The following is a 27,958-nucleotide window of genomic DNA, read 5'->3' on the forward strand; positions in this document are numbered from 1 at the left end:
TTGAAGAGAACTGCTCCGACCTTTGATACACAAAGCGCGAGCTTCTCTTATTCACAAGACCAGGCAAGAGCACTCTATCACTTTGAGAACTTCCTCAGACAAACTGTATTCTCAAAATGACATAGATCATTTTCACTCACAAAGAGTTTCCCTTAGGCACAAAGCTCTAATACTCTCAATTGAAAAGTTCTTTCTAAGATCTGTGAAGACCTCTATTTATAAGCCTAGTTTCGTGCAGGGTTAAAAACTGAAAAAACATCTCCCAAGTGCCACTAGTGATAATCGATTATTTGTGTCTGTTATGGGGTTTTCAAAATGTGATAATCGATTATGCTGAGCAATAATCGATTATTTCAAAGACTTTGACAATATTAAATGAAACAATGATAATCGATTATTCTGTACAATAATCGATTATTTGCACGAGCAACTCTCTTCTAAATTGGCTCATGATAATCGATTATTTGCGCAATGACTCACGAAAACTTCTTAACAGTTTTTACATCATTACAATTTATCCTATATATTTGTTTCTACAAAATGCATTTAACAAAGATGCATTTAGAGTCTTCAATTCTTCAGCTTTTATCATCATTAAAACTTCACACTAGCTTCAAGATATCAATGGTCCTTATTGGTAACATCTATCTTGTTTTGTGTAAGTCATATTGTAAACATTAAATTTTAAACTCTCTATGTGTCTATTGAAATATCGTAAGACTATATTAAATTTTATTATTTACATAGTTAGCTCAACTATAAACATTTGGCTTCCGTTAGTTTTAGGATGTTTATTTACTTTAAAAGTATTTGCCTATTTGTAAATAATAAATATAGTTATAGAAATATGATTTTAAAATGTTTCATGTATCCAGTTTGAATGTTCCATATACCTATGGAAAGAGGGAAAAAAATTCCAATCCTATATTGCATTCATTGACATAAAGAAAATTAACTTTCTATTAGTCTAGACTTACAAATGAAAACACATTATTTCTTCTAAGCAAACATCAAGTCTAACTATTTGACATGTTATGTATTTCTTTATAATTTAATTTATTTTAGTATTTTAATTTTTCTTAAATCTTATTTTTACTTAATATTTTACTAATTATCCAAACGAGTGTTAACACAAATAAACATTTATTTTTTTTGTTTATATGGAAACTAGAGTGATCTTTTCAATTTTACATTGTTTATTCAAAATTGTGAAAAAGAAAAAAAAATTATTTACCGATTCTCTTCTATTTTTTAAAACCTATTATTCAAAATAATAACTCTCGTCTAAATGTTATTAAGTTCTAAAAATATTATAAAAAAAACATCTTAACAATTAAAAATGAAAAGAACTAGAAATATTTATTTTAATTTCCTTCTTTCACGTTTTCTGTTGAAATATTCAATAAGACATGTTCAAATATACCGAAAACAAGAACAAAATTCTAAAACAAATAACTAAACAAGAAAATAAGCGAAAATTTATGTGTTTCGGGTAAGGTATCGAGGTCCCTTACTCAAAATACTCCAAGCTGTCTTGAAGATGAGATAGACTTCATGATAGTCCTCTTTTATCTTTATCAAAGATGCGTTGTTCGTCTCTCTCTTCCATGTGAGAGAGAGTGCATGTAAAAAACACTTTGAGTAAGTGATTTTGCATAATGATAGTCTTCTTTTATCAAAGATGTGTTGTTTGTCTCTCTCTTTCATGTGAGAGAGTACATGTCAAAAACACTCCCAATAAGTGATTTTGCTTAATAATCTTCTAATAAAGATTTGTAATCACCCACAGTCCTTTTAAACATATATTTATAGATATTATATTAAGTTTGATGCATTTATTATCAATAAATGATATTATTCATATTAGTTGTCAATTAAATAATTATTATTTTCATTAATTATATATTAATAATTGTTATTGCTGAGCTTAACTTTTATACTACTGGTCAATATTTTTTCATTGGATGGTCAGCTCTCAATCCATGACTAAGAGGATGTCATGTTCTTGTAATGGTTGAAGATTTCAAAAACACAGGAAAAATGTACCGTATGTTGTAAAAACTAAATTATTAAAATTTTATTGCCTATATCATCTTTCTATTTCCATTTATTATAATAATAATAATATTTTATAAACTAACGCCGCCGAGGATATATTCATCAGAAAACAAAAATTTAAGACATTTCATTTAATTGATATTATTTTTTATTGTTTATTTTTTTCTCCTTTTCACCTTATTAAATCCAACGTGGCAAAATAAGACTTTTAAATTTTATTTTTCATTTTGAGGTTGAATGGGTTGGTTTTATATTAAGAAAAGTGTGATTTTTGAAGGGATGAGAGTATAAAGGGTTTAAAACTGGTAATCAGAATACGAAATGATAAGAAAAGGTGAGGAAGTGAAGATTGAAAGAAAGTAAGGATTACACATTGCAGAAACGGTCATTAATTTATTAAATTAAGAAACAAACATTCCTTAATGTGACATGTGACCGCGTAAATCCACAGCTTCTTCCACCACGGAGGTTACCACCAAACCCTCCTTCCTCTTGTTGGCAACGGAGCACTTGGCGCGAACCTGTCCTTGATTCCCCGTCAACACATCCAACTGGCTCAACTTCACCACCGCATCGGCAAAGCTATTGAAAAACACTTTCTCATTGGAAGCAAAGGAGTTCACAATCCCTTTTGTCCTCGAGTCGCTAAACAGGTCCTGGTCCGAGGTGAACAGGCCCTGCCTGTTCGCCAGGTTCACGTAGTATTTGTTGTCGAAAACGTTAGGGGTTCGCACGTCCAGCACCGCCGTGTTCGGAGACTGCGCGCTCGGACACGTATTGCTCAGGTTCTTCGCCAAGGACGGGTCGATTGGTGTCTCCGTCTGGTTGATTCGACTGAAGAATGTGGAGCAGTGGGCCCGCCCGAATGTGTGCGCGCCGGAGAGCGCCACCACGTCGGTGGCGCTGAAATTTCTGGCGGCGAACGTTTCGAGGAGCTTGCCGGTTCTGGACGACGGCCCTGGAAGGTTTCTTGTGCCGTTTATGCTGAAGGTTAGACCGTCCTTTCTTCCCAGTGGCACTGCAAATTTTGGACCTCCAGACTAAAACCAAAGTGAAAAGAAAAAAAGAAAAAAATCATCAAGAGAATGCTAATCATTCTTATACATATAAGCAACACTCATTGATTATTTCATTAAATAGTTAATATTCTTAATAATATAGAGAGTAATGATTAAAAGAATTAATATTTTTTTATTAAAGTGGTGTGGTTCATTGTACCGACCAATGAAAAAGAGAAGTATTGTCGTAGTCATTCTAGTAGAGAATAATTACACCCCTTCTTTTTAGGTCATAGTGCTATGATGATGATCACTTACAGGATGACTTGGTCAAGAGAAGAAATTATTTTACACAATTTCTTTCATTTAACTTTTGTGGAATATTTTTAAATGGGAGAAAAAATACATCTTTGTACAAGTTTCTGTACTAATATTTATAAAAATAAATCAAAATTAGTTTAGGAGTAAATTAATTCTAAATTCTTTAGAGTTTTTTAAAATTAAAAATTTCTTTAAAAGTAACTCTGAAATTTTCTTTCTTTAATTCCAGTTTCTATACTTGTATTTTCTTTGTGTGTTTTGAAGGATATTAGGAAGTTTTTGTTGATTTTATTAAGGAAGATGTTTAACAAAAATTGACACCACTCTTTAAGATAACGAGTCAATGAATTTTTTTTCTTTATATTACTTTATTTTTTCGTTTTTATCTAACGTAAACTTGTACTAATATTTGGATATACATAAGTTTTTTGATGATTTTAGTTTAGAGATAAAAAGATATATTAGAAGATGCATGAAATGAATTAATAAATTTACCAGAGAAACAGCATCACGTGCTGCTAGAACAACGAGGTCAGCGCAAGAGACAACTCTTCCACACTGTTTGTGAACAAGAGATCGAAGGTCTTCAATAGTCTGCAACGCCTCTGGCCTTATCCCTATGTTTGCCGGTTGATCCTTTTCATTAGGACTTCCATCCAACAATATCGACCCATCACAGCCCTTCACCAACATCATCAAAATTTCAAAATATGTAAAAAAGCATCCATGCATGTAATATTAAATATCATCCATGCTAATACATATATATTAAATACCTGAACAAAGCAGTCATGGAAGAAGATCCTGAGTAAGGCAGGTGCTTGACCATTGTCTTGTTTGAAGACCTTCTGGAGATGGCTTCCGACTATCCTCTCAAGCCTGGGACAGTTCTTGAAATAGTAGTTCCATGATAGTCCTTTCACAATTGGAGGCCTTTCAAGTGCTTCAGAGGAAGCAAAAAGTAAGGAAGAAAGCAATAACAAAATGCAGAAGGACGTGTTGGTAGCAATGCCACTAACACTAGCCATCATTCTTTTGGTTAAATCATACTTCAAATTATAACATCTATCCACTTATTTATAGGACTGGGAGCCTTCTTCCCACTCAATCAGAGACTGGCACGTTCATGCCTCCCACTTTGTTTCATCACATGTGAATTGTCATCATTTTTTCAGAAATACTAAATCAAAACCTGATATAAAATATAAATACACACGTACGGAACAAATAATAGAGATGACCGGTAGAAAATATCTATTAATAGTGAATAGATTCTTAAAAAATATATGCAGCTTTTTACTCTCTATATAGGTTTCGATGATTTGTATTTTCAGAATACACAATAAACTTTTTAATTAAAAAACATTAGCTTTGTATAAAAATATAAACAACAACTTTTTAAAGATGTTTTTTTTATATTATTAATTTACTTTATAAGCCAATTCATTTGCTTAATAATTTATTTTAAAATTCTTCTATAAAATTACATTCAGTAAACGATAAATTTAGTCTCTGAAAAAACTACTTAAAAAGTGAATTACGAAATAAGACCTTGAATTAGTTCAAATTAATGGTCACTGGGGATTTAGATCTTAAATTTCAGTACACAAAAAAATAAATATAGTTACTAAAATAAAACATTAAAACATACGCACCCGCCGTTTTGGTAAATAGAACTGATATTTAAGAGTATGATTCGAGTGGTGGTAAGTTTTCTTCTTCTTTTTTTAAGAAACGACTTTTAAAATATAATTTTTTTTATTAATTTAGGATTAAGTTGGTTCTTAATTTAATTTAGAATTTATAGGTCTATTTTAAAAGCTAAAAATGTAGTTTTTTTTATGAAAAATATGTTTAGTTTTGTTTGTATAACTGATGTTTGTTCTTAAAAGTATATTTGGTTAGAAAGAAAAATAATAATTATTGGGATCAAATTCATTTTATCTTTATAGTTACGTGAATATGTGATTTTATTTTATATATACATTTAATTACATATTTAGTCGTTTAATGTTTCGAAACTAAACCATCATCATCTGCTATTTAGAGATATAATATATATGTTTTGTGAAAAAATTGCTGTAGTTACTCACCTATTCATATATGATAATATAAATGTTAAATAAAAGTTATTATGAGATATATTATTCTTTTGTTGTCAACAATTTAACAATATATATTAATATAAAATCGTACAGTGGCATGATTATAATATTGTATAAAGGTGGATTACGCCTACTTTATAAATTAGATTAAAAAATAATATAAAATTGCATTTTAAATTTAAATCACTTCATTTCAAACTATTTCTATAACATTTATTTCCAACCAATTTTAAGAATATTAAGTCAAATACCACAACTATAGGGATGATATGGGTTGAGTTAAGTATAGATAGTGTTTATCTACAACCCAATTACCCATATCTGACTGCAAAATAAAAATTTTACATGTAACTCATTCATCATCCGCACTGATATTCGTTTGAAAAAATTCACAGATTTTTTAAACTATGGGTATCTACGGATACCCACATATATTAAAAAAAATATTTTATACATTTTTAAAATAAATTTAAATAAAATTACAAAAAATATATAAAATTTAATATAAATAAAAGGTTTAAACCCTCGGATGGTCCTCGTATTTATATGAGAATCTCAAATGGGTCATCGTTTTTTTTTCGGTCTCAATTGGGTCATATTTTTTGTAAAAATGAGCAAATTTTACCCTAACCGTTAAGTGCTGTCAGACGGCGTTAAGTTTAGCTGAGCTGTATTTTATATTTTGATGGCGTGGCATTGTTGATTAAAATTAATGGCCGATGTGTTTTAAAATCAAATCCACGTGGCACCGCTTCTTCTTTCCTCCAACCATTGATCACCTTTCACCTCTTCCGCTCCTCCTCCGTCGAAGTTGCTTTCTTCCCACTCCCATCCTCAAACCCTCGCTCCCCAGACACACGCCCTTTCTCCCTCTCAAACTAAAAAAAATCGTCATTGGGAACACGTTTGTCGAACTCCTCTTCTCCTCTGCCGACGAAGCACCTCATCTTCCATTCTCTCCTTTGAATGTCAACAAGGTCATAAAAATCAGTGCTTTCAAAACTGCCCCTGTTTAGCTTTAAAAAAATTCTGCATAACTGCAATTTATAGAGGATGGTGGTACGGACACAAAGATATATCTCATGAAAGCCGAACATTTTGTCCACCCAAAAGTGTGCCGTTTGAAACCCGCAAAGCTTCTTCTGCACAGCTCCTGGTGCATAAACCCTCAAATGGTCATCGGTAACATTAGGATCCAAATTGCCGACAAAAATCTGCAATTAAACTAGGGTCATGAACAAGAACAAAGAAGAGCAATTTCTATATTGCAAAGAAGTACGCACAGTTGTATTATTTGGATCATGCTCGTTCTGTACCCCTTGAGGATTTTGATATGATGCTGCATGTTCAAAGTACAAGTAAAAAGATGGGTAACATTATTAAACAAAAATTCTGGAAGCAGTCCGCAGAAAAAGACACTAAAAAAAGATAAAGACAAAATACTTTGAGTATTAAAGAACTGAATCCAACCAGTAGTATAAATGTATCAATATTCAATAACAGATCAAAAGTATGCAACGACCATGGGCCTGTGGCTTTTGATGTGGGCAACGGCCATGGGCCTCTTGATCCAGCTCCTCTCTGCCTACCTCGGCGTTGCCACCGGGAAGCACCTCGTTGAACTCTGCAGGGACTGCTCAACCCTTGTTCTCACCATGATCGTGGAAGGTGATTTAAAACACATCAGCCATTCAGTTTTAATCAACAATGCCACGCCATCAAAATATAAAATACAGCTCAGCTAAACTTAACGTCGTTTGAGAGCACTTAACGGTTAGGGCAAAATTGGCTCATTTTTACAAAAAATATGACCCAATTGAGACCGAAAAAAAACGACGACCCATTTGAGATTTTCATATAAATACGAGGACCATCCGAGAGTTTAAACCTAAATAAAATAAAATATAAATTAAAATTAAATTTGAATTATATTTAATTCAATAAAATATAAGTTAATTTTATTTTAAATTAATTGAATTAAATAAAATATAAATTAAATTATTACTTTTATTTTTTTGCAGGTAACTGGCACCACAGATCAAATAGTACAATACCTATATCCGATCCATTTATAAGCGGATATTAAAATATTCATTACCTATAATCCTAGATAGTAAATATTCGTGGATACCAACTATCCGTCGTGAATTTTATCCACGAATATCCGCAGGTGCGGATTTTTTTCTATCCTTACATTCAACCATCAATTATGTTTTAAAAAATCAATATTAAAATCATATTAATGTTTACTTGTATTTTTCCTTTATGAATATTTATAATATTCAGTGATCGGTGAAGAAAGAAATTTGATGGGGTGCAGAAAAAGCCTCCAAATTGCCCTTTTGCACGGCCCAACCCAGTCCACCTCTCAAATTTATCTATCCTTTTAGTACAAAAAAAACAAACAAACTGGACAAAAAATACTATCTGCTATACACTTTCTGTGACAACATGGTGAGACAATCATTTTCATAGTCTTTAAAAACATAATTGGATTTAAAAAAAAAAAAAGATAAAAAGGAAAAGGAAAATGTAGAAATAAATAATAAAATAATGGTTACAATTTATAATTTTTACAAAGTATATATTTATACCTTAGAAACTTTGATCCATAAATTAAGTTTTTTCATCTACCCTAGATATTCGGATTGTGTATTCTTAAAGGACTTTAACTTATCACAGAATAAGTTTTTCTTTTTTTTTTCTTCGACTTGGAGGTTGTGTACTCTAAATATATATATTATAGGCAGTGTAAATAAAAGAAAATTTTCATTTTAATTTTTTAATTATGAAATATGAAAGTAAAAAATAATTTTTGAATTACATACTTTTAAAATAAAAAATGGTTAAAAAATATACATTTGAAAATTTTATTTTGATTTTCAAACTATATAATGTGAAAGTGTTTTTCTTTTAATTTCTTTTAAATATAAGCTTTTTGGTGTATTGGACTCGAGCCTTGATGCATTTGTTTCTGTTGACGGAATTAACATTTTTTACTGTTGATACAGAAAGTACAAAAAATATAAATAGAGTAAATACACAATTTAAAAAGTTTTTTTTTTTTAATTTCTATGGGATGTTGGAGAGATTTAGAAAAAGTAGATATATAATAGATGGGTAAAATCATACTCCATTATATATAGTTAATAGTTTATCATAATTTCATTTTTAAATAAATTATTAACATAATAATATATAATTTCTTATATATTATTTTGTTATTTTCTCTGAGAAGTGATGAGTATAAAGAAAAGAAGAGTTGAATGGTAGAGTTTTGAGTAGATAAATAAGTAGGGAATGAATAAAGTGGGAGAACAGTTTTTTGGAATACTTGAATTGACCATTTACTGTGAGAGGGAGAGAACAATCTCAAATAGAAACGAAAACTCTGATCAACATTTCAACTGTTTCCATCGTTTTATAATAAACACATGTAGAATATGGTGACGAACTATATAAAAACAGTAGGCGCGAATGACACGGTCTCATGTATTCGTATAAGTCGCCTAAATATCAAAATCAAATTATAAAAAATAACATACCATTATAATGATTTGTGATTTTAAATATTATGTTCCTGTCTTTGTCATTATGACTTACAACTGCTACCGATACAAAATAATATTAAATTTAACATATTTGGGCCAACCAAACTTTATAATAAATAATGTTTTGTTTACTTTGAAATTTGTGTTGTGTGTATTACATACGGAAGAAATAGATAAAAAGAATTGGATAAGTAATAATAATCATAATAATTAAATAGGTTTTGAGTAATAATAATCATAATAATTAAATAGGTTTTGAGTTTTAACAAATTTAGTCTTAAAAACTTTAAAAATAAATAAATATAATATTTTTATTTATTTATGTGAAATAATTTTAATGTTTTAAATTATTTTTAAGTTGATATTTGAATTACTTATACCCGTTAATACATTTTACTTTTCAGTAACAGATTAATATATAAAAAAATTGATATTGTTGGGTTAAAAATTGTTATATTTACTATTTTTTAAATTTGAAAATTAAAATGTATTAAAATTTGGATAAAGACAAATTTTAAAAATATTTAAATTAGTTATTATATGATGTAGCTAAAACTAATTACTTTCATTATGTCACTGAAAAAAATGAAAGATTGAACCATATTACAAAATTTTAAAAGAAAATAGTTAAACTCTCCATCCTATATAATACACCCATCAATATGAACATGGTATAGCTTGGAGAGATTTACTATTTGTGATAAAGAAAAAGAGAGTTGAGAATGTTCGTGATTTGTGTGGATTTGTGAGTGAGAATTTGAGAGATGAGGGTTAAAACCAATTCCTCCTTAGTGGAGAGGATTCGAGGGATGAGAAATAAAATTTCAAAAATAACCCTTAATAATAATAATAATTATTATTATTATAATAATAATATAATTGTTTTTATGTTAAAAATTAATTTTAATATTTTTTTCTTATAATAATTTTTACAATTATACATAATATTAAAATTTACAATTTTATATTACTTTTATACTATTAAGGGTATTTTGGTAATCTTCAATATTTATCAATTATTTTTTTTATTTGTCATATCGGTCAAATTCTATACTCATCTTCACACACTTTACTTCCAAATTCACTCTTGCTCACCTCCAAATCCCTTCAAACAAACAACAATCAATTCACTCTCAATTCTCCTTAAATTCATCTACTCATTCTCCTCAAATCAATCATCTAAAGTGATCACACCCTTAGTGTGATGAAATAAAAAATTAAGAAAAGTGGAAGAACAAGAATTTTTTAAAATTAAAAAAAAATGTATATATTTCTATAACTTATTTTATTGTAAATAAATATATTTCTGAATGTGCAAACAATAATTATTTTTATTAATCTTTAATTTTATAAAAATAAGTGACATATAGTATATATTGACAGGTCAAGTAATCAAAACTAACATACCAATATGTAGATTGATCAATCTACTTGATTGTCAATCTCAAACACTTGAGGACTAACGCAATTAACTAGTCTAAAAGAAACATAATACAAATCAATTAATTAATTTGTATTATGACATGATTGGACCGTAACGAAGTCGATAGTAAGTAAAAGTTCATTACAAACTGTATAAATTGGAGGTCCAAATAAGATAGTTTTTTACATTAATTATTGTATTTAATATATTCTTACGTTCAAACACCTACTTAGTATTGAAGCACGTTACACAAGTACTACTCGAGTCATTCAGGATGAACGAAACACACTTAATAATAAACAAATTGAAGATAAGAGTGACAAGAAGACCAAACCATCAAGTAGTTCAAAGTACTTAAACGATTATACAAAAATACAAATAATATAAATAAGAGGTCCAAGTAAAGTACTACTTGAGCACTTTAATACAAATTTAACACATTCGATAACAAACAAATTGGAGACAGGAGTAACTAGAAGACCAAGTCATCTAAGAGTTGAAAGTGTATGACTGGTCATGTAAAAATAAATTTTTTTTTTTACATTTCACCACAATTTTTTTCTATATTTCAAAGTTGGTATATATATATATATATATATATATATATATATATATATATATATATATATATATATATATATATATATTTTGGAGACTTTGTGTTAAAACTTTTATAACATATACCATCAATATTTGAATTGTTATTATTCCAATCCAAAGTTTTTCAAAACTCTAAATTGAAGCATTCATGAGTAGTCCTCAATATGAGGATATATGTGGAGATCTTAGTCTAGTTAAACGGGAAACACATTTTTTATTGCTTGGTATCTAAGGGTGTCATGTACTTTTCTTCAAGTCATCTCATGTTATGATATAAATCGTCTAAGTTTTGTAGGACGGATTCATACTTCACACAATTATGTTTGTTTTAGGTCATGAAATATAAAGGGCTTAAACATTCAACCGATGATAAATATCAATATCCAATAGAAATAAGATTTTTAGATGACACTCAACAAAAACTAATTGTTCTACACTTTAGTTAAAATTTATCTTAATTTAGAATCATTTTTTGTATAATGTTCATGTAGTATTGAATACATGAATGAAAAATCATTTCAAAAGGAAATCTTGATGATAAAAAAGGAAGTTAAGTCCATTGTTTCACTTGATTAAAAACATTAGCTAACTCTCCATCCTTTTCGCTCAAACAAAAATGTAGCCTCTTAAAGCGAAAATCACCTTACTGCAACACTTTTGAAATTTTTCACTTAAATGAGAGTGTCTTATTAGAAATCTTTTAAAGAGTTGAAGAGAAAAAGAGAGGGAAGGGAGCGATAAATCAACTAGAAATGGAGGGGTTCAAATTCAATTTATCCTCACTTGCATATTATACTTTATATGACACTCGTGACTAATTTATTTATTTATTTATTTATTTTATTGAGATTAAATGTAATGAACTTATTTATTCAATGTTATTGGGTTAACTTTGTTCCTAGTGTTAAGGTGAGTTGATCACTCATCTTTTTTATTTTTGGTATAGATCCAAGTTGGAAACCATGTTCTAAATCTAAGCTAAATAAAATCATGTAATAACTTTGAATGGTAGAAATAAATTTGAACTTTTTCGTTGAACTGGTTTTGAACTTAATATATTGGTGTACTAGTTATACAACCAGGCATGAGAGGAATCGAAAATCTTCAATATTATTCAAATTTTGGTTGAGGTGAAATCTACAAACACAATGAAATCAATATAATAAATAAAATAATCACACAAAAAAAGGGAATGATAATCTCTAAAATGGTAAAGAAAAGAAGACACTGGAAGCTTGAACAGAAGATGTATGATTATAAGGTAAATAATGTTTTAGTAAAACAAGTGGAGGTAGATTTAATGGGGGTGAGTGTAGTAGGAGTAGTAGGTATTTACATGATTATGGTGGGATGAAAAGTTTGAGAGGCGTGGAATCCAACCATTCTACAACTTCTGGCATTGATGGTCTTTCCTTCTGCAATTGACTGGTGCACTCACAAGCGATGCGCACATACTCCCTCACACTTTCCTCACTCAACCCTTCTCTTGAAATATTCACATCAACCATCTCCATCTCCGCATTTTGCTCCTTCATCGTCCTCGCCCACTGGACCATCCCAATGTCACTCTGGCCCAATTTCATTGGCAAATTGGGCCGGTGACTTGACATCGTCTCGATCATCAAAATCCCAAAACTATACACATCCACCTTCGGGTTCGCCACATTCGACCCTTCAATGTACTCGGGCGGCATGTACCCCATAGTGCCGGCGAACTGCGTCGAAACGTGGGAGTGCGTTTTATCCATCCTGCGGGCAAGCCCAAAATCAGCGATGTGGGCCTGAAACTTGAAGTCCAGCAAGATGTTGCTGGCCTTTATGTCGCGATGAATGACGGGCTTCTCGAGCCCGTGGAGGTAGGAAAGCCCATGGGCCACGCCGCGTATGATGTTGACTCGAGTTTCCCAGGACAGGGGGGAGCGGGAGAGATCGGGCTCGTGGAGCCACTGATCGAGGTTTCCCTTTTCGATGAATTCATAGACGAGTAAGCGTTCCGGGCCGGAGGCCCAGTACCCGAGGATTCTGACGATGTTTGGGTGGTTAAGTTTGCTTAGGGTTTCCATCTCCGCCCGGAACTCGCGGAAACCCTGGAAGGCGTCAGGAGAGAGCTTCTTGACGGCGACGAGGGCGTTGGTGGAGAGGCGGGCCTTGTAGACGAGGCCGAAGCTGCCGTCGCCGACGATGAGGTGCGGAGAGAAGTTTTCGGTGGCGACGGCGAGCTCTTCCCACGTGATCTTGATGAGGTTGGGGTCGGAGGACCAGCTGGCGTCGACAACGGCTAGAGAAAAAGAGGCATCGCGGGCGGGGGCGGGTCGAGTTGATCTCTGAATGGCGCGGGTGCGGGCTTTGGAGGAGTTGCGGTACTGCTGGCAGAGGATGATGACGCCGGCGAGGAGAAGCGTGACGACGAAGAAGCTACCTATGGCAGCGACGATGGCTTGGAAAGCGTGGTCCATGGGAGGGGTGGAATGATTGATTGACTGAGTGATCTTGAGAGAGAGAGATAGAGATGAATGGTTAAGGGAGAGGGAATGGAAAATGGAGAGGAAGTGTGATAGTGATTTCGTGGAAATGCTGATGGGAGACCAGTCAACGGATTTGCTTAACTCATGAACTCCATTTTAACCCCACTTTTCTTTTACTTTTTCCTCCTCTGCTGTGAATTTTGGCTCTTGTTGACTTCAGTGGTTCATTATTAGTGGCTCTGTTGACCTTAGAGAGGGAAGGAGAAGGGTTTCTCACATCAAATGGCTGTCTTTTCAGCTTCAATATCTATACTCTGTTATTATGCCACAGTTTTGAATTATGTTTCTTCATCTATAATCGTCAACTGAACTTCTTCACCCATTATCTGCACTTACTTCCTTGAGGATTGAAAATCTGGTTTCGTATTCATGCTAAATTGTGATTTCACATGTTTATTCCAACGGGGTTGGTTGGATTGTTGCATTGGGATTGGAACCATTCAAACTCCAAGGTTTTGTTCTTTTGGAAATATTTAGAGGTGATGATTTGAATGGATTTGAGGGTAATTTTTTTTGTTGTTTTTTTGAGTGGATTTGTGGGTGGCTGAGAGTGAATTTGGAAGTAATTAGTGTAGAATTTGATTGATGTGATAGATTTTAAAAATTAATTTAATTGATAAAAATTATAAATTACCAAAATACCCCTCTTTATAAAATAAATATAAAATGTTATTTATTAACGCATCCAATCCGTCTTTGAACCACGCTCAAGCTGGAATAACCGATTACACCTTTGGCAATTCGTATAACTTCCCAGCGTAACCGGTTACGCAGTTTCCGTAACCGATTACACTCCATCCAAAATATTTTTCTGTAACCGATTATGCAGTCCCCTAAATCGTCTTCAACCTTTCCTTGTTCATGCCTGCTGGTATTTTCATAACTCTGTTAAGGGCAAAATAGAGATTTTATTGTGAATCAATGCAAATCTTCGCATATATGCGAGTGACCGTATTAAGGGGTATCCTGCAAATCCATTCATATCCATCCTTGCAAATCCACAGAAGCGAACACGGGTTATTTCAATTCCATAATTTCTTTTCTTTGACTAAAAATGAAAGAAATTATGGAATTGAAATAAAAAATAAAAACATACAGGATCAAAATAATAAAATAAAAGAATAATAAAAAAATACTAAGAATAAGAAAAGGGTATATAATGATATATATCGGCTTAGCTATAATCACTAGAATTCCTATATACTAAGTATAAAGATATAGGATTTCTAGTGATTATATACTGTCTTTTTTAATAAAAATAAGAATAAAAATCGACAAAAATAAAAATAGATATAGTACAAATAGTCAATCGAGGTACCCATAAACTTTCCTTCCATTTTTGTTTCTTTAGTGGATCTAGTATTTCCGTCAATTGCAATGACTTCTTTATTTCTTATTAAATATATTTTTAATTTTTAATTTTGATTCAAAATCAAAATTTGTTATTTTGTTTTAATTGTAACATAAACTTTAATAAGTTTTGGATTTTAAATTTTGAAAATAAATATTTTTAATTTTGTTACGTTAATTTTTTTTACTCATTTGACATCTAAAAAAATATTATGATTTGATTAAAAAAATTGTATTAATTTATTTTATAGTTAAAAGTTAAAATATATTAAAATTTCGAACGTATAACAAATTATAATTTATCACCAAATTTTCATATACAAAAATATATTCAGTCCTATAATTTAATTTAAATACACTAATATATACAACGTCCCAATCATTTATTAACATGGAAGTTCGTCATGCACATACTGAAAACAAGTGACATAAACAACAGTAAAGAGAAAAAATAGAATAGCATCCTTCCGCTTAAAAGGACATTTATGTTGCAATGGGTAGTCATGAGGAGACGAAATAACTTCATTCTCCTTTCATTTCACATGGTCAAAATGTCTGAGACTACTTTCCAGTTACAGAGACTTCACAAGAAATATCGTACTTTTTTTGAATATACCCCTAAAATTATAATTCTTATTTTATTTTATTTCTTTGATTTCACCTCTGATTGCTTTTTATTTCCTCCAGTGCAAAAAATTTATAATTCCGCTTTAGTTAATTTCAATTTGTACCACCATTATTTCATTTTTCTTCCCTCACTATATCAAAGACTATCTAGACAAGGTATTTTAGAAATAAAAAGAAAGGTATTTTAGTATAATGAGAAGGTCAATATATATATATATATATAACACATTAGAGAAATTTATCAGTCTTATCAACTCTCGGTGTCTGTAGCTAATAGGAGGAATATCCACGATGAATATGCGATACCAATGGATTAACAATTCGCTCTATTTGAACCAGTCAATCAGACAGGGATGTCTGGCAAGTAATTAATGAAGTTATCATTGATTTGGCCTCTATGAGAAGATTACATCCATGCTAAAATAATTCTTCTTATTAACAGGCGACCAACGAACATACCATTTGTATTTCATTTTTCCAATGCAACCTATAGTTTATTCCATGTATTTTCATTTCCACAAAAAAAGAAAAATATATGGGAAAATTAGGCAAAATAACAAATAAATATTGAAAAGATCTATTCATCGAGTCTTAGATTCTCAACTTAACGAATTTTAAAAAGAAGTACCCCCCAAATTTGCCCACACATTCAGTGACGTTGAAAATTACAGATGGGAAAAAATGAAATGAGAATTTCAACCTGTCAAGAACTTAATTTCGTTTTCATTATCTACTTCAGTAGGTTTTGCTTGTCCAGGTGCCCTTTGCGCAGTGCAAGCAACATTTTTCACAATTGACGAGTAGAGATCAAACTCAGCCTTCATTTTAGGCAGCAAGCCTGTATCCACTTCTCTGCGACAGTGGTGGATACACTGTCTTGGCTATCCCTCTCGTGTTCCTCAATAGCAGGCCGTATTTCATCGTATAAGGAATCAAGAGTAGATGTAGCATCATCCTTTCTTTTCTGCATGGAGACACCTTTAAATAAGAGATGATTGAGTGATAATAAAGCATTTACTATGATGCACAAAACCCCTATTCCAATTCACATCTAAACTATGCCCAACAATTTGATTATTTTCGTCTCGATGTTGACATTGATATCCTTTTGTAATTTCTTACATTAGCATTAAGCATGATGGTAAGAAGAGATGTGCATTAAGCAGTAATTGCAGGATGAAGAGATTTGGAGGGGGTTGGGACCAGAGGAAAAGGAATTCCTCAATATGAAACCAAAGGATTTTACTTCTTTGAAGCAAGAGTGCAGAGTTCAAAGGAAGAATTCATTTACCATTTAGTAGAATCGAAGAGCTTATAAACTTACTAATTTCGAATGAAAAACAAATGCACTTTTACTTTCTCACTTGACATTCTTGATTAGTGTGAACTATATTAAAATCAGTAACAAATACGATTTAGGTGATTTGCAACCACACAATATAAAGTGATAGGATTGGGGTTTGCCACCAAATTAAACAACTTTTACGATTTCAAAGTTACAAAATCATGCACAGCCACCCCTAGATAAACTCTTCGAGGCTTCCAGCTAAGTTCAAAGACATTTACTTTTCTCTAAATGATAAATCTAGATTATGAACTAGTCATTTAAAACAAAGGATCCTCCAGATCCAATCACGAATCTGATAACTACATTACTAAAGCTATCTTTGCAAGAGGACGTACCTGAGATTAAGTCCCCGCTAATGACAACATTAAGAGCCAAGGTTATAATGTTCAGTAATCAGCAACAACAAAATCTAACGAAAATCGTACCTCAGAGTTTAAAATCTCCTCTTGTGCTTCCTTGGATGCTAGGAGGCCAGCAGCAAACTTGGCATCAATTTCTTCTCTACGAGATTTTTAAACCTTCCGCCATTATATGCCCTTGATCTTTTGGTAGAAATGGACCTAGGTCCAATGTGATAGTTTCTGCCTGCAGCATTACCTCGGATTCGTGATATCATTGCATTCTTTTGTGAAAGCGTCTGTTCAGTATCGTGGGTGTACAAGTGCATATCCTCATCTGCTACTTCAGTCTTAATCTTTTTGACATCTAAATCTTTCATCTGAACTGAATCAAGGGACTGAACATTGAAACCAGTGGACTCAGATAGTTGCTCAGCTTTAAGCATCACATCTAAAGAGGATTCAGTTCGTCCATTAACATTTGACACTGGTTCATCCTCTGCAGAATCATATACAGGAATTTTCTCAACAGAGTACCTGTAACCAAAAACATCAACAAGAAAATCATGCACCAAATCACCATGAGAAAAAGGAATGAAAGGAATGGTGTAAATAAATTTAGCATTATTTTTAATTGTGTATTAAAACTTACAATGTAGATATGTTGTACATAATACAATAAATATCAGGAAAAAGAGTTGTTAATCTTAATCAGGCATTTTAGAATTATTAATCAGGTATTTTAGAGATAATTAAATTTTGTTTATTGAAAAGTTATAATGCTCACATTTCTTGCTCTGATACAATAAAATAAAAGTTCAATGGCTACTTTACACTGTGGTCTGTGACGAAAAAGTGTAAAACTGTTTTCCATTTTTCCATTGTCGATGTATATCTATTTTCTTTAAAAATAAATATCGGAGAAAAAGTTTATTTCAATAAGGAGAAGAAAAGAATCTTCTAAATTAGGTTAATAAGTGAAAGTAAAAAAAATAGTCATTTTCTTCGGTTTTGTATATTAAAAATGAAATGATTTAATATTTTAATCTCTAAAAAAAATGTTTTTGGAATTAATCTATTTGACTTTTTTATTTGTATTTGCAAAGAAATACAAGTCGCTCACCTTTTCTCCTGACAGATGCACCGGTGAGAGAATAAAACACGGTACTTTATTTTCAAGGTTAAATATAAGGGGGGAGGGGGGGATCACAACAGAAATTATAGAGGGGCTAATCACAAAATAACCAATATTATCAAATAGTAAAAACATTTATCCCTAAAATTATAATGTTTAATGCAATATATATATATATATATATATATATAATGACATTTCATGACATAACTTTTAACTTTGTTCCAAAATTAAAATGTAATGACTGGATTTTCAAGATTTCCATGTGCTATTGTAACCTGGTTGATGATGGTAGTTTGTTTCCCCATAGTAAGAAAGCAAAAGTTTGAAACAATGACAGTAGTTTCAGGGATAGGTACTCAATACTAAATCATTTTATGTTTGATTATTACAGTGGTCAGCAGATTCCTAAAAGAGAAGATGAAAGCTGTTATTTAGAGAGGAATGAATCGTAACGAAAGAACACATCAACAATTACCTATCATCATCTTCCCATAGATAAGTATCCTCCTGCTCATAGTTTTCCCAACATTAGGAAAAATAGTGATTAAAAATGAATAATAATAATAATAATGATAATAATAATAAAAAAAAGGAAATTAAGAAAAAGAAAGGAATAAAGCTAGCTATTTCCAATTATTAAAAAAAGTGCTTCCCCCGATTAAATGATTTTCAGCGCGTGCATTCCACTAGATCAAAACTGATACAACAACAATCAAACCCTTTACCAGTAAGTCAGGCTGGTTACATGGATCAATCAAAGAAAGCCTTTGTTTCAAGGTATTAAAAAGGACTCCTAAGAAAGTGAACTACTGAATACCAAATTACCATGTTTGGTACAAGTTTATAATAAATTTTCTCAGGAATTATTGATTCTTAGTAATGAGATGTTCATGTTTCCCTTGGTGATGAAAATATTCTCACAGGAACATAAGTTATATAAGTTTCTTCCACTTTCATTTTTTCAACTTTTTATTGAATAAATTTATTTACCATAAAATTACTAAATGTCAACCAAACATTTTAATGGAAATTTTGTTCTTGAACATAGTATTCATGAGAATGTGATTCCTGGATATAAAACATAATACCTAGAAACAATTGCTCCTATGTTCAATAGGCAACCTATAGACCTTTAAATTCCTCCCAAAAATCTCTTATAATTTTTGGGCTTCCCTCTGCCCCAAACACTAAGGCTACCCTCAATGTGATCTACTCTCCTAATTCAGACCTTTAGTGATCATCACTACACATGCCCAAACCACCTATGGCAAGATTCTACCATGTTTTCTGCAGTGGATCAAAACTGATAATCAAATTGAACAGAAGAGCTCGTCTCTTTAATAAAGCCTCCATTAACACATTTTCCATATTATTTAGGTTTTATAATCAATCGTCTACACTACAATAAAAAAACATCTAACCATCATCTTTCAAACTATCAGCGGGACTTAAAAGCTCATAATCTACAAGACTACAACAATCACGCCTTGCAAAGTATCAAAAGGATTCATCCAAGCACTTCATTTTTGTAGGGTTAAAACTACCTATATAAAGCTTACCTGAAAACCACGAGATTTTGCTCCAAGGAACCCTGAACATTTGAGTGCACCACATAGGCAACGAACCTTTGCACCTCCAAACCATTCAAAATTATAATCATAAGCTAATTCAGTTCCAATAGGAATATCATGTTTTGCAAATATTCCAACTCTTATTTCCCCCAACACATTCCATTTTCTCGTCTCACAATTCGGTTGACTGCAAACTTAAAAGTATTCATTTGATATCAAACCTTGGGCAAGGGAAACAAAGGAGAACAAGAAAAAGCGCCTACTATATTTTGCATACTAGCAGGTTCGATTTACTTAATGTTCGTATTTTTGTATATAGTGATTACCAGGAATGATTTATAAATCTAGCAAGGCTTCCTTTCCTGGTTGCATCAATAGATTCAGATGCATTAAGGCAAATGATAAATGCGTCTTTAAGGCCTGCAAAAAGCAAACAAGTTTTTAAAAACGTACAGTCAAATACCAGACAAACAGAAGCATTGAATTTATTGGCATTTTACCTTGATCTTCATAAGCCTGAGATCTACGTTTGGCTTCCTTCCATGATATAACTTCTCCACAGTATTCGATGACAAATTGTCCTGCCTATATGAAATATGTTAATTGAAGTGTGGCACTGCTGAACTAAAGGAATGACTACATGATAAGCCATGCCCATAAAATATAAAATGCATTGAAATTCATCAGGTTTTTGCAAGAAAGTTTCCCTTTTTCCTTTTGCTAATTTCATTGCAATATATTATATCATATGATTACCTTAAGATCCTCATCAGCCAAAAGACCCCATCCACGGCCTTCAGTTTTAAACAACTTTGTTTTAGCATATTCACACTTCTGAAATTTCTGTAACCAAGACATATGGAGCATGAATATAGTAATTGATATTGGCCTCGTCCAAAATAAATTCAAAGGTTCAAAAACATTCTAGAAGGGTATTCTTGAGCACCACTGAGAAGTTCATAAAATGAAAGGGAAAAAAAACAGAATATAAGTAAGCAATAATTAGGTCAAGTTCCCTCAAACACAGGTTGGGAGATAAAAAGGAATTAACTTCTCATGATCACCCTAGCTACCAGCAGGGTAGTTTATAGTAAAACAAAAAAATGTATCTTTAAATTTTTGTGACCAACAGATGCTATATATATATATATATAATATATATATAGATATATATATATATATATATATATATAACCGTATACAGAGCTAACATGAACTCACCTGATTTTTGCACAAGATATCACAAGGGCAATACCAAGGGTGCATTCTGTGCTGGTTAAAACATTCAAGCAGCTATCCCGCATGCACTGTCAGTGTCATCAGCATCATATTTGCATTCACATATAGCAATATCCTCCTCCTTCTGTTTTTGTGTGCCTGGAAAGAATGAAGTGAAAGGTAACAACTCAATAAACTTTTGATGCTTAATCCAGAATTCCAATACAAAATATTCATCAGATTTTGCATTTAAGATTGGATTGATAGTAAGGGTTACAATGGGCTTTATAACCTAGGCTGGTGTAGATGATGGTGAGGAATGTAATTAGTTAGTAAACCATATTTGTTTTTTTAAAGATGTAATCCAATTATAATGACACCAACTCTTTTCCTAGCCAGGTTTACATCTTTAGAATTACTGTCCTTACTAAGTTTTCTACACATTCAGATACTGGGAAGGATGTCCACTATTCCTTGGATGGGCTGCTTAATCTTACTAACTCTTGTTTGTCCGGTAACCCCTTCCATTATGCTCCCTCTCCAGTTCTCCACGGGTACTGTCTCAAAGGAAATGGACAGCTTCATCTTACAAAATCTAGTCATCAGGAGACAGCCAGAGAGATGATACTTGAAATTGAGACTAAGTGTCTATTTAGATAAACTTATTTACAATCACTTATAGGAGACACAAATAAAAAGGAAAATGAAATACTTGATATCTTCAACCGCTAAAACTAACTTATACATAACTAAAATATTAGGTTTTGGAGAAACTAATATGAGGAAACTTGTACAAATTAGTTTGGCATAAGCTAGTTTTAACTTTTACAGAAACTTACGTAATTTATTTCTTTTTTCTTCTCATATAAGTATTTGTGAAAAAAGAAATCATCCAAACAAACTCTATCAAACTTCCAACTATGTCAAATGGCTGATGAATAAGGACAACAAAAGAAAAACCAATAACCATAATAGAAAGTTCAAATGAATGAAATCATACGAGACTCTAAATTACTACCAAAACAAAATTCAGCATTGCTAAATTGTTCAATAGATTTTTGTATGATAACTTCATAAAAACAACCCGATCAAGATGCATGTTTTGTGTTAATAGAATTTGTTAGAATATTTACCCTATTTATCATGATTATATTGTGTCTAGGATTACCTTATTTATCATGATTATATTGTGTCTAAGGTTACCCTATTTATCAAGATTACATTGTGTCTAGAGTTACCTTATTTATCATGATTATATTGTGTCTAATAAGGTTACCCTAATTATCATGTACTCTTGTATCAATTTATTTTTATAAATAGAAGATTATGAGAGGGATCAATCAAGCCCTCAAGAATTATTTTATACTTTCAATCTCAAGTTGGTATAAAGCAGGTTGTCTGAGTCTCTTCCTACTTTGTCTTTGTTGTCGCCGGTGGCGGCGCTGGCCCCCGGCGGCCTTAAAAAATTCATCTTTCCTAAAATACCTAAATGAGCAGTTTCGTTCTAAATTTTGTCTAGTCTTCAAACCTTAGTTGTTGTCCGCAACTGTTAAGCACTGTTTGTCATTGTCCAGTGTTGTTTGCCGTTGTCCAGCATTGTTTGCCGCTGTCCAGGCGCCGTTTGCCGCTGTCCAGGCGCCGTTTTCCGCTGTCTATGCACCGTTTTCCGCTGTCCAGGCACCGCCGCTGTGTTTGTCGCTGTTTGACATCGTTTGTCGTTGTCTGGTGCCATTTGTCATTGTCCATCTAGCACTGTTTTGCCACTGTGAGGAGTTGTAGAAGTTTGTCACCATGAACTTCTGTTCTCGACGTCATTCGTCATTGTCTGCTGCTATCCATTGTTTCCCACCGTCCGCTGCCGACCACCGTCCGTTGCCAACCATCGTCTATTGTCCTCTGTTGCCATCTGCTGCCACAGTTTAGTCCGACGACTAGTGGTCTGGATCGCCTCCTTGAGCGAGAGGGCTAGTTCTCATCCAAGCGTCGCCATGTGCGCCACATTTGTCCGACGTTCGCCTCCGCCATGGTCACATTTTCTCTGGCAAAGTTAGGGGTTTTGTGCGCCTCGAGGAGTGCGACCCATCCCTAGTCGTTGCCTCTTTCTCATCTTGTCACGCACGACTTCTCTCCGATAAGCTTCCGGCGCTTGTTTGTCACATGCCACCTTTCCGGTGTCGGAATCACACGGCGTCAGTGTCGTTCGTCTCGTTCGACCAAAGAAAAAAAAAACTCTATTTCAGCATTATACCTCTGTTTCAGCATTGTTCCTTAGCCTCCTTTCATAATATTTGTTTAGCTTTGCGTATTGTAGCAGTTGTGATGTTCCTGATGGCTTGTGTCATTTATTTACAAGTCTCCAAGGAGAGTCAGTAATTAGTTAGTTAACACCAAGGAATTTCAACACCAAAGTCATAGGTTGAAGGTTCCTCATGGCATGAGGGGAGTCTATTTCTGGCCAGATTCAGAATCTTAGTCAAACAATTTCACCAGTCCCTTATTAGATCTGTTTTTGGATGCTTTGATGAATAAAAGAGACCATTATGATCTTCCACCTTCAAGATTTGTCATCGGCGGCGTCATCATTTCCGTCGTTTGTCGTGAGGGGGAGTATGCTTCCAACCACTGCAATATGTTTCCAGCCACATGCTCCATCGGTCAATGATGGCATTCCCTGCAGTTTTGTCCTTTCAACCACTGTAGGCCCCCATCACCTCGTCAGTTAGTGATGGCATTCCCTGTAGTTTTGTCGCTTCCCGCCACTACAGGCCCTATCCGTCAGTGATGGCAATTTAGTCCCTGCAGGCTCCATCAGTCAGTGATGGCAATTTAATCCCCGCAGGCTCCATCAGTCAGTGATGGCAATTTAATCCCTGCAGGCCCCATCAGTCAGTAATGGAAATTTAGTCCCTACAGTGAGGGGAGTATGTTTCCAGTCACTACAGGCCCCATCCTTACTTGATGGCAGTTTAGTCCCTGCAGTTTGGTCGCTTTCAACCACTACAGGCCCCATCAGTCACTGATGGCAATTTAATCCCTGTAGTTTGTCGCTTTTCGCCACTACAAGCCCCATCCTTTCTCGATGGAATCCAGTCTTTGTAGTTTATCGCTTTTAGTCATGCAGGCCCCATCCTTACTTGATGGCAATCAAGTTTCTGCTATCTACCACTCGTCATTCACTTTTGATGGAAATCAACTTTGTCAAAGTCATTACTTGAAGGTTCATGGTGCTAGATGAAGTTTTGTGGTTGTCGAATATTATTCTCCATAAGCTTATGAAGAGTCTCTTTGGTTATGTTGGTTTGTGAGTCCAATTTGGTTTATAGACATTCTCTCTTGAAGCATATGTGCATCTTGTTCGGAGCCAAAACATCTATTGTCTCGACATTTTAGACAAGTTGATTTTGTTGGATTGAGTTTATTTATTCCAAGCTTGACACATACAATTTGTATGCTCCAGCTTGAGGGGGACTGTTAGAATAATTATATTGTGTCTAGGATTACCTTATTTATCGTGATTATATTGTGTCTAAGGTTACCCTATTTATCATGATTACATTGTGTCTAGAGTTACCTTATTTATCATGATTATATTGTGTCTACTAAGGTTACCCTAATCATGTACTCTTGTATCAATTTATTTTTATAAATAGAAGATTATGAGAGGGATCAATCAAGCCCTCAAGAATTATTTTATACTTTCAATCTCAAGTGAATTATAGTGAGACAGCATTAAGCAATAAGTAGTCAATCAAGTTCAAGAATGCATGGGTATGAATTGAGTTTCAACAATACATGGGGTGTGGATTCAATTTCATAATACGAAGCAGTTTCCATCAAAATATGCTATGCTATGATCATAAAGAATTGGACTTATCAACAAAGAAGAGGAGGAGGGAGTGATAAAAAAAACACCATAATGGAAATACTGTATAAGAAACTACTAACCTTCGCATGAAAAACTCATTCTGATTTATATGTATGTACTGAGGCAACTCTTCAATAAAAGGATCCTTCAAAGTAACAATGTCCTTGTTAATTGACTGAAAACAAACACTAACATGAACAATATTGTTTTTTAATAAAATAATAATATAAAAATGCAAAAGGTAAGACAAGGGGAAGGAAGTAACGTAAAAAACTAAGATAAAGAAGAAAAAATTACCATCTACGCAAAGATTAAGATTGTAGTGGTAACCTGTGAAATTGGAAAACATACATAATTTTAGGGATAGCTTATCAACTAGCAAATTAATCGGAACTTCTAGTATCAAAAGTAAATGTAATAACTAATTCAAAATGGAAATGTAGAAAAACAACCACAACTTTGTAATCACCATGGGAGGATCAAGTTCATTTTTTCTATATTTAAATATATATATATATATATATATATATATATATATATATATATATATATATATATAAATAAAATTTAATTTGTTAAAAATTTCCTTCAACAAGATAAGAAGTGAGAACAAACATATATCGCTACTTTCCACCATTAAAGACATGGGTTAGAAATAGCGCTTTACCCATTCAAGCAATCCCAATAGATGTTTTCCTTATAAACTATTTCAACCTACAGTTTCACGACTTCTCAATTGCAAGAGTGTGAATCTACTGAAAAAACACAATGTCATAACAAATTTCTCTGGGCATAATATAGAGATATTATTCCAGTTTTTGGCCCTTCCTTTTACTTGTCTTCATTTTAATTGGGTGCTATCCCTATCACAATTAAACTTAATGTATAGGGACACGAGGTAGTTGAAGGCGACCTAACCTACCGAGTCACAATTTCACAAGTCCAGAGCCGCTACTAAGAATAAGCTTGAACAGTTAGAACAATAGATAATTCAAATAGAATTTCCTAAACCCTAAAACTTAGAGGGGATAAAACGAGACATCGAAAACAATGGTAAGGCTAAATTCGCCTCCCAAATTAAGAATTTAACATAATCAAAAAATTGAACTCAACATCATTGCAGAAGAGAAAAAAAGAACGGTGAGAGTGAAACCTGAGCGACAAAAGGGAAACGCAATGATCAAGGAACCAACTCTGAATGTGCTTATCGGTTTCCAATGTAAATAGAAGATCTGCGTCGGCAACGGTGGGTTTCCATAAACGGTGCAGGCCAAATACAGATATAATGACGCCAAAGATGGCCCTGGCTTTGGACTCACAGGACCGAAACTCAACTCATCAAAGGTTTTTTCAAGGAAATATTTTCGTAACTACGTACATGAAACTTAGATCAAGTTATCAATTGATTTTTTGATTTTTTTAAATAAATTTAACTTTTTGCTTATTTTAAAATTTAAAATTTTATGTTTGAAAAGAATAAAACATTATTTTATAATCTATGTAAAATACTAAAGATTTCGAACTTGGCCGATTTATCGGTTGGTGGGTTAAACAGGTTAACTCACTCGTTCATTTAATTATATTTTTAATTCAAATCTAAATAAACATCACACTAACCATTCAAAAAAAATAAAAAAAAAGTATTATATATAATTTTTGTATCACTCCTCTATTTATAATATTAGAGTCTTAAATAATTGAAAAATTTATAATATTTTTCTCTCTTCAAAACATCTCATTCTTTATCAGCATCTATAATATAATAAAAAAAATGCTAACTAATAATATTAAAACAAAAATAATAAATAATTAAATTAAATTAGGTGGGTTAGTGAGCCAACCCGACTCACCATGGATTCAACTCGGTGAGCTGGGTTGAAAACTAGCCCGCATAAAAAAAATTACATTTTTCTTCAAACCCAACCTGGCTTACCCGTGATGAGTTGGGTTAGCTTGCAAGTTACAATCCATTTTGAGAACACTAATAGTTAATGAAAATTACATAATAATTTGACTATTGCTTTGATGAAACTGTCTATTAAGAAAATTTGCATCTTTATCATGATCATATGTATAAAAAAATACATTATTTTAGTCTAATTAAAGTTTCTCATGTTTCTCGTTAATAAAATTATTATAATAATAAATTAACCAATTTAGTTTTTATTGATAAAAATATAAGACAAGTGATTTAATATTTTATTTGTATATATTTATTTAATTTTTTTTCATAAAATATTTATTTAATTAGATTTTGTTGTGAAAAAACTATTTAATATTATTGTATGAATATATGTATATTCAATACAAGAGAGATTAATCTCATACATACTATATTTAACATGGTGTCAAAGTTAAGTTATTTTATAAATAAATGTTTGTTATCTTTGTGCGGCCAACGACAACCTTGTCTATTTGTATGTATCAATTTGATAAAAGTGTTAGATGTATTATTTTTATGTTTTATATTTAATTTATTTGTTATTGTTCCTTAATTGTATAGTAAACTTATCAATATTTCTTATATCATAAATAAATTACATTATATGTATATTCAAACCAAAGAAGATTAATCATATACATAGTTTTATTATACTGAACATGATACCAGAGTCAAATTCCTTTATCATTGCACCCGCTGTTGTCGATAGCAGCTCTGTTGTAGTTGGAGTTTCAGTTTTGATCGATAATCACACAGTTTTGATTGTTTTGACCATGCGACCATCCTATCATCACCAACGTATTTCTCAAAACTCCTACACATTTTCAGTGTCTTTCGAACTCCTTTTTTTTGTCGCACATGGTGATTGTCTCGTCTCCTCTTAAACATTTGTTCAAAATTTTCAGATTGTTTTTTTTTCTCTCTTTCAGATCCACAGTTCCTGGTCGCGTTGAGCAACATTCAAAACGTAAACATAAACT

At 32.4% G+C, this 27,958-nt stretch overlaps 2 protein-coding genes and 1 pseudogene across 3 annotated transcripts; all 3 read right to left on the reverse strand.

Annotated features, from left to right (window-relative positions):
• Positions 1-2,380: 2,380 nt before the first annotated feature.
• On the reverse strand, positions 2,381-4,435 carry LOC148194721 (peroxidase 12-like). Its single transcript, XM_088095898.1, has 3 exons — positions 4,154-4,435; positions 3,873-4,058; positions 2,381-3,098 (listed from the first exon to the last, which is right to left on the reverse strand). The coding sequence occupies exons 1-3, from the start codon at positions 4,406-4,408 to the stop codon at positions 2,478-2,480; spliced, it is 1,062 nt and encodes a 353-aa protein (XP_087952024.1). The 5' UTR covers positions 4,409-4,435; the 3' UTR covers positions 2,381-2,477.
• Positions 4,436-12,141: 7,706 nt separating this feature from the next.
• Positions 12,142-13,915, reverse strand: LOC124836263 (phytosulfokine receptor 2). The gene has a single exon (XM_047311390.2). The coding sequence runs from the start codon at positions 13,510-13,512 to the stop codon at positions 12,397-12,399; it is 1,116 nt and encodes a 371-aa protein (XP_047167346.1). The 5' UTR covers positions 13,513-13,915; the 3' UTR covers positions 12,142-12,396.
• Positions 13,916-16,378: 2,463 nt separating this feature from the next.
• On the reverse strand, positions 16,379-26,402 carry LOC148194722 (histone-lysine N-methyltransferase ASHH1-like; annotated as a pseudogene). Its single transcript, XR_015781699.1, has 12 exons — positions 26,190-26,402; positions 25,334-25,366; positions 25,117-25,181; positions 21,175-21,330; positions 20,710-20,796; positions 20,454-20,538; positions 20,280-20,373; positions 19,942-20,140; positions 18,858-18,889; positions 17,425-17,781; positions 17,242-17,258; positions 16,379-16,536 (listed from the first exon to the last, which is right to left on the reverse strand). The product of XR_015781699.1 is annotated as a histone-lysine N-methyltransferase ASHH1-like (transcript).
• Positions 26,403-27,958: the final 1,556 nt, after the last annotated feature.

Source organism: Vigna umbellata, chromosome 8, assembly GCF_029865625.1.
Source record: "Vigna umbellata cultivar VRB3 chromosome 8, Vumbellata_1.0, whole genome shotgun sequence".
NCBI classification, from domain to species: domain Eukaryota; kingdom Viridiplantae; phylum Streptophyta; class Magnoliopsida; order Fabales; family Fabaceae; genus Vigna; species Vigna umbellata.

Bases quoted from the DNA above. Each gene is read 5' to 3' on its own strand.
- LOC148194721 (XM_088095898.1), bottom strand. From the start codon at position 4,408: ATGATGGCTAGTGTTAGTGGCATTGCTACCAACACGTCCTTCTGCATT. The intron at 4,059-4,153 runs GTATTTAATATA...ATGTTGGTGAAG, and splicing joins TCCATGACTGCTTTGTTCAG to GGCTGTGATGGGTCGATATT. The intron at 3,099-3,872 runs GTAAATTTATTA...CTTTGGTTTTAG, and splicing joins CACGTGATGCTGTTTCTCTG to TCTGGAGGTCCAAAATTTGC.
- LOC124836263 (XM_047311390.2), bottom strand. From the start codon at position 13,512: ATGGACCACGCTTTCCAAGCCATCGTCGCTGCCATAGGTAGCTTCTTC.